Raw genomic sequence first — 13,228 nt, forward strand, 5'->3', positions numbered from 1 at the left:
TCTTCATTTTCATTGCAGACCAGCTTTCTTGGTGATTCCTTCCTCATGGCAGAACATGGCTACCCCATCTGTCCCAATCCTGGAAAAGTACAGTTCTGGACACGTCTACATGCAGAATAAAAATCTGATGAGCCATGCATGAATTCACTATGGCTAAATGGCATCCAGTACCAATGTGGTCTTCAGGGGCCCAAAGCAATGGGGCTTGTGAGAGCTAGGTAAACATCCCTAAAGAATCTACTACCAGGATGTACAGGATAATCTCATTTTTTAATGTTAGAAAGTTGTCTTCCTAGAAAAACAGAAAGATACAAACTAGATTTTAATAGAAATTATTCATGGATATAAAATTATGAGTAATTTTAGTTATCTTCTTTTGCTTGTAAATATTTTCTACAATTTATAGTGAAATGTATATTTTTTTTATAAACTAAAAAAGTTATTTTTTAAAACAATCAGGTCATTATGATATGTTAAGTGAGGGGAAATAGGATTTTTAAAAATCCATATTGCTAAAAAAAAAAAATCCATATTGCTTATATCCCTTAACTCCATAAAAAATATACATGCATAGAAAAAGAATGGAAGAAAATACAATAAAATATTAGCAGAGGTCTCTCTAGGTGATAGAATTAAGGATTTATTTTCTCATTTATCACTTTCTGCATCTTTCAATTGTTCTATCATAGGTACACATTACTCTCATACTAGAAAAAAAGTCTGAGAGATGTATTTGCCCAGTGGGGTCAGTTTTTGTGTAGGAGACTAGAATATTGTAGAAACCACTGTAATGATCAGATAATACATTACTGATTTTTAGTATTTTCCCTCCCATCCCCAAAATACCTAAATAATACTACAAATTGTCAACAGTAACAACTACAACAATCATGATTAATCTTGAGAATCACACAAAATTCTAGGATTACAATTAAGTACGTACTGAAATAAGTAGAGTTTAAAATTAAAATTTGCCATGTATGATTCTAAAAATTAGAACCATGTAATGTATAGAATTTCAGAATCATGTTATACAAGTACATGAAAAATTACTAGGTAGAAGGAGATTAACTATTTTCTGTCCCTATTAGAGAAAAGATAAAATGGGTTTGAGTGTTAGGGGGGTTTTAGCTTACACCATCAGCGAAGTCAAGTCAGAAAGATATAAGCTGAAAAATGAATCACAATTTGGATAAACACAAAATTTAACACTCACTGCGTTTCCACATGGTGGCTCCCATGTTCCCTTGCTAACTGAAAACATGAAGAGTGCAAACCACAAAGTTAAATTGTAAATATAAAACCCACAGGAAGGCTGAGAAAACTAGAGAACAGTCTTTCTCTGTTTTCTTAGAATCTTTAATTAGAGAGATCTGCCTATATACAATAGAACAGATGAGTGGCAATACCTGGCTCAGAAAGTTTCTGCAGATTTCTTTCCAGGTCTCTATATTCTCTTTCTATATACTGTGATAAACCTTTAAAATAAGGTTGAAAAACACCCACCAAAACAAGAAGCATGCTATTTTATAAATGTGCCCTAAAATTCTAATGGAAATACTTCACTTTTCATGATACTTAACCACTGAGATACAACTTTTTAGCTGAATAAAGTTTTTAAAAACAACTCTAATGTTTTTGGTTTGTCTGGAGACAGAGAGTTTCACTCTGTTGTCCAGGCTACAGTGCAGTGGTGTCATCATAGCTCACTGCAACATCAAACTCCTGCCTCAGCCTCCCAAAAGTAGCTGGCACTACAGGCGTGCGCACCACACTTGGCTAATTTTTCTATTTTTTTTTTTTTTTTTTTTTAGTAGAGACAGGGTCTCGCTCTTGCTCAGGCTGGTCTTGAACTCCTGAGCTCAAGCAATTCTCCTGCCTTACCCTCGCAGAGTGCTAGGATTACAGGCATGAGCCACCACACCTGGCCCCAATTCTAATGTTTTAAAACATATTATTCTAGTCTAAATAAATTTATATCATCACACTTGACAATCTATGACAGTAAGGTGTTTTCTATTTTTAACCATCCTCATCAATTATTTTTAAATTAACTACTCTTATTTCACCTTTAAAAAGTTTTAAGGAAAAAAATGAATGAGATATAGTAATATGGTGCATGACAGTCACGGTAATTCCAAGCTATACATAAGCAGGAAAATAATTTCCTAAATGCAACAAATTCTGTATATAAAGTCATGCTAAACACAAATTTTTACCAACAGATACAGAATTAGATATTAATGTAGGTTTTTTCAGATAAGTAAAAAGCATTATGCTATTACAAATGATTTATAGAAACAACTAATAAATCTAACTTAACATAAATCTCCTTAAAATGCATACCATATTACCTCCACATGAATTACAGAATTAGATATTTTCCTGGTAAATGAGGTGTAAAACTCCAAACTCACATTTTTTTAGATAACACTCAGAAAATAAAAAATATTGTTCCTATTTTAACATATATTTCTCAAAATAAGAGTCACTATGAACATGATTTTAGATTGTATTTTTACATCTTTAGCTAACCAAGTGAAAACTTCAATAATACACAAAAAGGTACTTTCACCAGTACATAAAACAGCAATAGGTAGCAAGGTTAGGAAACAGAACATAAGTCCAATTAAATCAATACAGTACTAGTACAGAAGCATTTATTTTTAACCCACAATGAAAGATCTGAGCCATAAAACAGATTTTCCATTTTGAATCTAACTTCTCGACAGTCTGTATTTTGACCTTAAAGTGGTCAAAATATTTAATATGGATGAAGCTAATATTCCACTACCTATAAAGGTGTACTGCAACAGAAAAATTGTTTTATGTTGCTGAGAGTTTTTAACTAAGTCTTTTCTATTATTTTGTTTAGCAAATGATAGAATTATACACAGATTTTTAAAAATCAAACGTGAAATTTCTATATACCATAAACCCTCAACACAATTTCTGCCTCTGCATTGCTAATATAGTTCTTAAAATTATACAAACAAACATCCAGTAAACGGCATTTTATTTTATGACACTCTCTGATAATACAATAAATATACAAAACTTCCAACCCACTGAAAACATGCAACATTAGAGGGACAGATGGAGAGCATTTATATAGAACCATGACAGTCACCATGATGGCAGTGCAATATCACTGACAAAATATACAAACATCCTCAGATAAATAATCCAAGTCCCAAATTACAAATCACCGAGCAATGATTTTCCAGTGTTCAAACTTTGGCTTGAAATAAAATAGCCACATTTAATATTGCAAACTGAAAAATGACATGATACCTACTATGTGAAGACCATTCATGACTGTAATTTTAGTATTAAATATAAAACACTAACAAATGCCAATCTTTTGCAGAATGAAAATGTAAATATTTACTGGTTATTGTTAAGAGAATAGTGAATATAAGAATTTAAAGCTCCTTTCATACCTGATGAAACTGTAAGCATTGCCATAATTTTAATGCACACTTATGTTTTTAAAAAACATAATTTTCTCTCTCAAACTTGTATTAACCCAAATAACTGGATTTTAAAACATTTTCCCCATCCACAGAAAAAAAAATACTGTGGTTATAACTATTCTTTGCTATTTAATAGTGCTGCCTTTGGGGATTTCTACGTAATAGACAGAAACAATCCAATCCTGAAGGAAAGTTATTTCAGTATTTGTCAAATGTCTCTAATATATCTTTTATTTGTAGTTTAAAGAAAAACAAAAATGGGCTTGGGATATAAGTTAATGGTGGATTTCAGTGCTCTTGTATTTTGTGGTTCATGTTTTCAATGTGTGTAAAATCCACACTCAATAAAGCACATGATGAAATAGATTTTCAATATGACTACAGGCTCTGAAAAACTTGAACTGGCTTGGTTGGTTGAGAATGTAAGTGGAGATTATCACTGATCAGAAATATTCATAAAAACAGTTTTAAATGCATACTCTGAAAAATAAAAGAAATATCTTCCCCCAGTATATTTAATTTCAATAAGGTCCCAAATAAATCAAATGTAAACACCATCTGGATGGATCTGTGTTACCTAGTAACATGCTGAGCTTCATAAATAGTGAGAACTTGGCATCCAATCCCCTACATGAAACTCATTTTAACTCCAGATCTGGGGAGCATGGAAACGATTTAACCATTTATGTCCATATGCCCATATTTTTTTTTTTAAAAAAAATGATTTACAGTCTCAAATAATATAATCCTTACTTAAAATCAAGTCATCACAGCCTATCATTCTGCAAACTTAAATTAGCTAAAGACTTCCAAAACACAATAGCATGACTTACAAATGTCTTTGAGTCATTTAATCAATATTAAAATCAATTCTAGGTTTGATCCCAATATGAGAATGAAGTTCTGTGCTGCATAGTAACTGTGATTATCATAATTAATGCATTTAACTGTATTTGTATTTTTTTGCTTAGTGCTTAGTGCAAGTTAAATGTTTTATTTTTTCTATTGCTGAAAATTTTAGATGTATTCAGTCTGTCTCAAAAAATGAAAGACTTAGGTGTATTAGGGATTCAAGTATATGAAAAATGCCAGGGTCTTTTTATTTTTAATGTTATTCGAGATGAGAGGCTAAAAGAAAAATCCCTTAAACACTGTACGTTCTTTTTAGACAAGGGTTAAGCTAGTCTTTTAACCTCTATTAAAAACTACACACATACACATCTCCAAAAAGAGCTATCAAACACAATCTCAGTTCAATTAAAAAGAGTAGCCACAAGAATATACCAAAGTTTCCATATAGTAAAATTTTACTATATGAATACCAAAAATTAAGGAATAAGAGGAATTATTGCCACTACATTCTACTGCATCAATTAACTACCATCTGTTTTGGATAATGCACTGCATATTATATTAAATTCTCATATTGTACCCCAATAAATTCTAATTTAAAAGAAACTATTACATAAAATCATTTCTATGATTCCATGAACTCCTGAATCCTACAACCATAAGCAGTACAGAGCCCCAAATACTGTTTTAAGAAATGTGGTACTCATGCAAGATCAGAGATTGTTATCAAAATATCAACTACTCTAAAAAAAGAAAATAAAAAGAAGATAAAATTTACATTATCTACTACAAAATGCACACAGGCTCTTCACTGGTGACTGAAACTGCTAAAAAGCAAGCCAATTTAAAAATCCTTAAGTGTCTGCTGGGCCTATTTCTTTCAATATAAATAGGGAAAAAAGAACGAAACATAGGTTCAGTGTTCCAATGTGTAATCCTTTTCTCTAAAGATTCTTGAAAGAACTACTGCAGTTAGTATTAAATGCATTTTTAATCATAAGTATCAATGTTTATTTCAGTGTGTCACCACTAGAATAATTCACTGAACATCATCCCCCCAAAAATATGGGGAATATTTATTTAGCATGTACTATTTTTTTTTCTACAAGGGGCACTGAAATATTAAGAAACTCTTAAATAATAAGGAAGTTTTTCTGATTTTAGCCCATGCACAAGTGAACAGGAAATATCCATGCTGTGTGTACTGTGTGTTTTGAACATAAAAATATCTGTAGAATATACAGTAACTGGAGAAAAAAGTACAGTCAAAAGGTACCAGTGTATTGTTAAAAGATTCTTTAAATTTGGTTACCCTTGAAAGCATTCTGAGCTGCACTAGTTGCTGCAGTTGAAGCTGCATTTGCAGCTGCGGTCTGGACAGTTTTGTTGGACATTACACCTGTTGCAAATTCTTGTTGGGCCTTCTCAAAACTAGCACCTGTTGTGCGATACAGTCCATGTACCTAGAAACATACAAAAAAGAGAAGGTAAGTAGCATCCGCACATTCATTTCCAGCAGCTCCTAAATTAATTTCAACATTACTCAGAGATAACAGGACTAGGTGGAGTCATGACTCCTAAGATAAAAAAAATTAGCCATCACACTGGTAGACAATATTATATTTAAATATTTTCTTAATACAGGTTTTTCCTTTTTTCTCCAAGCAGAAGAGATGATATGCCAATTCAAACCAAAAATAATTTAAAGAACAACTTCTTAAGCAACTGCAAAATGCTGTATTATCTTCTGCATCCAATTAGTTAAGACATTACAGCATTATAACAGAATGGCTTAAATATTGTAACAAGAGACAATATGACTTTAATACATTAATTTACAATCCCTGACGATTCAAAGAGAACAATACCATATCTTGTTCTATTTTGGCTAAATATACATCACTGACCCTATTATAATCAAATGGTATCACTTTATCATTTAATGTACCAAACACTCCTTATGCCCTTCAACACACTGCTATTAACCACTGTATACAATTTACCTTTGGTCAAGTCCTAAAGAATGCACAAGAAGCACGTCTGGGAATGGCCTCTCCATACTGATTCATCACTCAAATCTTGGGGTTTATTTTCAGGAGTAGAATTCAACATTTTTCTATCATCATATGTTTTAAGTTGCATAATTAAACTATCAAGCTCATCAATATATAACATTAGCCACTCAATTTAACACAAATTTGACGAAGGAAAAGATAAAACAAATTAGAACAAACACTTACTTATTACATGCCCACAAACTTTGGGGGCACAGGGAAGAGACAGATAAGCAAACCAGTAATTACACTGCACAGTGACTGGATCTGAATTAGACGCCTGACTTAAAGATAATCAAAGCAGGTTTGGGGAAGGGGCCAGTGCATCCAAGTCAGTTCTTTTTCCAAACCTGAATAGGAACTGGTAACTGTAGAGTGAACATGGAATAAGAAAAAGTAAAATGGGTCAAAGACACTCAAGTCAAACTTGGCTACCAGGAAGTAGTTTCAAGAAGATAAAGAATAGGGAGGACAAGTTGGTTTAGTGGGGAGGTGAGACATGTTCTAAATAGTCATTCATTCCATGAATGTCTACTGAATACCTATTCTAGGCCTGCCACAGCAGGTAGGTAAAGATTTGGTTTGAAGCTCAGGTGAGGACTGGGCTAGACACAGACTTGGAAACCAAGGTGTATGTTCTGGACTCAATGTTTGTGCCCCTTGCCCAATTCTTATGTTAAAATCGTAACCCCCAATGTGATAGTATTAGGAGGTGGGGGTCTTTGAGAGGTGATTAAGTCATGAACATGAAACCTTCATGAATAAGACTAGTGCTTTTATAAGAGAGACCCCCAGGCCAGGTGTGGTGGGGCACGCCTATAGTTCCAGCTACTCTGCAGGCTGAGGCAGGAGGACAGTTTGAGAGCAGGAGTGCACGATGATCATGCCTATGAATAGCCAGTGCACTTCAGCCTGGGCAACAGAGCAAGACCCTGTCTCTGAAAAATAAAGACACCCCAGAGAGCTCTTTCATCCCTTCCACCACTCGAGGACAAAGATGATAGCTAGCTATGAACCAGGAAGTTGGCCCCAAAAAGACACCAAATCTGTCCATGCCTTGATCTTGGACTTCCCAGCCTCTAGAACTGTGAGAAATAAATATTTGTTGTTCAAGCCACCCAATTTATAGTATTTTTGTTATAGCAGCCCAAAGGGACTAAGATAACATATAAATGGTAGCTAAAACCTTGGCATATATGAAATTATCTATGGAGAACATATAGAGTAGAAAGAGAAGAAAATCAAGTACAGAAACCTATTAACGCACCAATATTTAAGAGGCACCCACAATAAGAAGGAATGATTAGAAGAGGAATGGGCATAACAAGGGACTTCTCACTGATGTCAAGAGAGGAAAGCATATTAGGCATGAAAAGCTGTCAGGGTACAAGATAAAAATAACCCAGACAGCCCAAGTGCTTCTGACACAGTGGTGAAAGCAAATGCCATATTACTGTGCATCGAAATATAAAATGGTCAGGAAGAAAGAGTACTGACAAGTATATATACTCGTAAACCCTAAAATTCTTTTCCCCTAGTACCTTACCATTATAATAAGTACAGAATTAATTATTTTCATTCCCTTTTAAAACCAAGTTTTCTATGGAAAATTAAAGATACAGATAAATTATTGCTATGTTCAACAACTTTATCTCACAGTGAGGACAAATGATTGGGTCCTAGAAAAGTGTATTATAGAAATCTAATAAACCTTTACTTACTAGACCCAATCATAATGCGATGCAATTACAAGTTCACTTGTTTCTCTCTCCCCTTCTCCCAAGTTTGTGGGCATGTAATAAATAAATGTTCTAATTTCCTTTGTTATTTCCTTTATCAAATCTGCATTAAAATTGAGCAGCTGATGCTATGTGTTCATGGGCTTCATAGTTTACTTAAAATGTAATTCATAGTCCCACAGATAGAGAGGCAAAATAAACGTAGGAATAGCACATATTTCTCACGTCTATATCTATACAGAGACACAGAGAGCCACCTAGAGGGAAAAGACCACATATGTATTCAGTGCTCAACTACTATACTAAATACTATACTAAAGCTCAAATACTATACTAAATCCATTATATCCATGTGGAAAGGGCAGAGTCCTGATTTTGGGGCTCCCCAAAAATGACAGGCTAATCACGTGGACCAACATCTCAAAAAGCTTATCATTTTCCTATGTTTCAGATTGATACCTACTGACAATTCACACTCTTTATGAAATCAGGAACAAAGTTTTAACATCGAGTACAATTTTTTAAAAAATTTTTAAAAAGTTAAATATTTGCTGCTATCTCTTCTACTTACAAGAACTGCATTATTGCTAGATTGATACTTAGTTCTAGCAATATTACAGAAAAGGCATTAGGTTTGGCACCTACTAATTCTACTACTTTCTAGGTGGCTGGCCACCACTCAAAACCTCAAGTTTATTTAACCATAAAACAAGGATATTTGTTACCCTATCTGCTTCTCAGAGTTTTCCTAAGGATCAAGTCAGAATGTATGTAAGTGGGTTATACTAATATAAATTAAAATGAACTTTTAAGTATCTACAGAAGTGTCACAGCCAAAATGTAGATGCACCTCCACAAGGGAGTCCTGCTTCCTTGATGCATTTTCAGATCTAGTACAATGCCACGATGGTATATGACAGAAAAACTGTATACTGTGGAAATTAAAGAACCATGATACTTTATTTAAAATAATCTAAACATATATTTTTATTAAAGATTATAGAACATCATTTCAAGAAATAGTGCTTTTTATTAATATAAGATTCCTATCATACCAAATTTTACCTTCCATAAAAGCAGGGAAAATAAAAACAAATAATATTAAATATTTCTTTTATCCTTATTTTGAATTTTAAAAAACTCATGGATCTCTAAGCCTAATTTTTCCAATTAAACATTTCTTAGAAACCCTCTATGAACCCTCCTGCCCATAGATCTGGGTCAGACATACCTTCTGTAACCCCGTGAGTTATCATTCTAGTTTTACCCTGTTGAAATTTCACTTATCCTTCAAGGCCTATCTCAAATATTATTTTGTTCTCTTTCATGCCTGAACTAGCTGTGGCTCTAACTGTTGTCAGTACTTCCAATACTTTGTACATCTTTTAGGGCAGCGGTCTCCAACCTTCTTGGCACCAGAGACTTGTTTCACTGAAGACAACTATTCCACAGATGGGGGAGTTAAGGGGGATGGAGCTCTGTGACCCGGTCCCTAACAGGCAGTGAGTGGATGAACTGGTCCACAGCCTGAGGGTTGGGGACCACAGTTTTCGGGCATATATAGTGTGCTTCTTCTTTTGTAGGGCTTATCTCCATGTCTTATTATACCTCACACGCTTTTAGTTCCCTGAGGGCAAGAGCTAATTCTACTCCCCTCTAAAAAACACAGTTTAGTAACTTGCAGTGGAAACCATTGAATAATTATTTATCTATCTGCTAGGATTAAACGGCCCCAAATTTTCCCCATTGATAAAAAAGGTTACCAAACAAGTGCGATACAGTTCTAGTAGATTGTACCTGTGTTTCAAAGTAAAATGCTCAGTTTAAAGTTACCTCAAACATACTACTTCACATCTACTATTTAACAGAATGGCTATGAGAAAAATGGAAAATAACAAGCGTTGGCAAGGATGTAGAGAAACCACTGGTGTGAATGTAAAATGATGAAGCCACAGCAGAAAAGAGTTTGGAGGTTCCTCAAAAAGCTAAACACAGAATTACCATAAGACCATGCAGCAATTCCACTCCTGGACATATACACAAAAGTAGCGAAAGCAGGCCGGGTGCGGTGGCTCATGCCTGTAATCCTAGCACTCTGGGAGGCGGAGCCAGGCGGATCATTTGAGCTCAGGAGTTCACGACCAGCCTGAGCAAGAGCAAGACCCTGTCTCTACTATAAATAGAAAGAAATTGGCCAAACCACTAAAAATAGAAAAAATTAGCAGGGCATGGTGGCACATGCCTGTAGTCCCAGCTACCCGGGAGGCTGAGGCAGGAGGATCGCTTGAGCCCAGGAGTTTGAGGTTGCTGTGAGCTAGGCTGACGCCATGGCACTCCAGTCCAGGCAAGAGAGACTCTGTCTCAAAAAAAAAAAAAAAAAGGTAGCGAAAGCAAGATTCAGATACTCATATACCAATGTTCATAGCAGCATTATTTACAATAGCCAAAAGGCAGAAAAAACCCAAGTGTCCAACAGTAGATGAATACAATGCGCTATATACATACAACAGAATATTATTCAGTCTTAAAAAGAAATTAAGTTCTGATACAGGCTACAATATGGATAAACCTTAAAAACTTTATGTTAAATGAAATAAGCCAGGTACAAAAGGAAAGGAAATATTATATGATTCCATTTGTATGAAATACCTAGAACAGGCAATTCATAGAGTCAGAAAGTAGATTAGAGGTTGCCAGGGGCTAGAAGTAAGGAGGAATAGAATTATTACTTAATGATTACAGAGTTTCTATTTGGGGTGATGAAAAGTTTTGGAAATAGACAGTGGTGATGGCTGTACAACACTGTGAATGCAATTAATGCCACTGAGTAGTACATTTAAAAATCATTAAAATGGCAAATTTTATGTTACATATATTTTGCTACAATTAAAAAAATGTAATATACCAAAACCACTGAATTATATACTTTAAATGGGTAAACTGCATATATGAATATTTCAATAAAGCTGTTGAAAATATGCATATAAAGATGATTTAGATCGAAGTATCATACATACAGCATTATAAATACCTATCTACCGGCCGGGTGCACTGGCTCACGCCTGTAATCCTAGCACTCTGGGAGGCTGAGGCGGGTGGATCGCTCAAGGTCAGGAGTTCGAGACCAGCCTGAGCAAGAGCGAGACCCCCGTCTCTACTAAAAATAGAAAGAAATTAGCTGGACAACAAAAAATATTTAGAAAAAATTAGCCAGGAATGGTGGCACATGTCTGCAGTCCCAGCTACTTGGGAGGCTGAGACAGAAGGATCACTTGAGCCCAGGAGTTTGAGGTTGCTGTGAGCTAGGCTGATGCCATGGCACTCTAGCCCGGGCAACAGAGTGAGACTCTGTCTCAAAACAAAACAAAACAAAACAAAAAAACCCAAAAAACTATTTTATTCACATGGACATGAAAATCTATGAACAAATTCCCAAATTTCATGGAAAAGATAATCATTCAAAACAAGGTCTCAAAAGGAATACAAATTATGTATTATTTAATAATTCCTTCCATATTATTCTACCTCTTATACCAATTAAAAGAAGGAAATATTTTTGGATTCCTCTGACCCATAGCCTCCTGTGACTCACTGATTCACTGTTATTTGATCCATTTATAATATCTTCCCCCTTAGCCCAAAACCATTATTCAATTCTAACAATTTACTATAGAAAGAGCATCTTTTAAAAAATACCATTTAGGCCGGCCCGGTGGCTCACGCCTATAATCCTAGCACTCTGGGAGGCCGAGGCGGGCGGATTGTTTGAGCTCAGGAGTTCAAAACCAGCCTGAGCAAGAGCAAGACCCGGTTCTCTATTTAAAAAAATTTTTTTTAAATAAAATAAATAAAAGAAGAAAAAAATAAAAAGGGGTGTGCAACAGTAATGCTTTCAAAGTAACTATAACATAACCCTTGAACAACATGGGTTTTATCTGCTGGGGTACACTTATATGTGGATTTTTTCCCCCAACCAAACTCAGATTAAAAATACAGTATTTGTGGGATGCAAAACCCATCTAATACAGAGGCTTTTCGCATGTGGGTTCTACAGAGCTGTGGGACTTCAGTATGCACAAATTTTGGTATACATGGGGGAAGGGAAACCAATCCCCCACATATACTGAGGGATGACTATAACAGTCACTTTTAACCTAAAACGACTATCACTTTGTATCTTGTTAATGGGAAAAAAGCCAAACTCCGTAAAATCATTTTAAAGAGATTTATTCTGAGCCAAATTTGAGGACCATGACCCGGGGCCACGCCCAAGAATCCCTGAGCAAGTGGACCTGCTGTGGCAGGGTTACAGTTTGGTTTTATACATTTCAGGGAAACAGGGTTACAGTTAAAGTCATAAATCAATACGTAGGAGGTATACATTGGTTGGCCCGAATAGGTGGGCCATCTCGAAGTGGAGGGGACTTGCAAGTTATAGGTGGCTTTAAAGATTCTTTGACTTGTAATTGGTTAAAAACATGAAGCTTTGTCTAAAGGCTTGGAATGTTTTAAGATAAGGAGCTGTTTATCATAGATAAGCCACCCAGACATATATTTGTTGTGTAAATTGAGGACCTGCAGGTTTGTCTTGCGTACCCTGAGGCCTGTAAATGGGTTACAAAGGATGTCCCCCAGAAGGAAAGGGGACATGATGAGGTCTGTCTGACACCCCTCCTCCTGGCAGGCAACTTAGTTTTAGGATATTCCTTTGGCCATGAGGGGGACCATTCAGTCAGCCAGTGGTGGGGGTGAGCCTTAAGATTTTATTTTAGTTCCACAATATAATAGACTATCTCCACAAAGCATTTACTATAAAACACCAACTTAATTCATTAGTGAGACTTAATCATTATTCTGGATAATATACCCAAGTCTATACTACTACACAAATTAAAAGAATACCTGCCAAATAGATATTACAGTAAATAAAATTTAAAGGGGGAAACTTGTTTTTTAAAGAGGCAAAAGAACTTTTTTCTAAAATTCTCTAGAAATGTAAGAAACCTCACTATTAAAAATTCTTTTATTGGCCAGGCGTGGTAGCTCACGCCTGTAATCCTAGCACTCTGGGAGGCCGAGGTGGGAGCATCGCTTGAGGTCAGGAGTT

At 35.2% G+C, this 13,228-nt stretch overlaps 1 protein-coding gene across 2 annotated transcripts in view; it reads right to left on the reverse strand.

The window, feature by feature from the left end:
• Nucleotides 1-2,999: 2,999 nt before the first annotated feature.
• The window catches only part of SCAMP1 (secretory carrier membrane protein 1), a 102,305-nt gene continuing 92,076 nt past the window's right edge, over nt 3,000-13,228 (reverse strand). For both annotated transcript variants that reach the window (XM_012664605.1, XM_012664604.1), the window contains one exon: nt 3,000-5,791. In XM_012664605.1, the coding sequence (XP_012520059.1) occupies nt 5,627-5,791 (165 nt within the window). In that variant the 3' untranslated portion in view covers nt 3,000-5,626. The remainder of the gene's footprint in view (nt 5,792-13,228) is intronic.

This window comes from Propithecus coquereli, unplaced genomic scaffold (genome assembly GCF_000956105.1).
Source record: "Propithecus coquereli isolate 6110/MARCELLA unplaced genomic scaffold, Pcoq_1.0 Scaffold9, whole genome shotgun sequence".
Classification (NCBI taxonomy): Eukaryota; Metazoa; Chordata; class Mammalia; order Primates; family Indriidae; genus Propithecus; species Propithecus coquereli.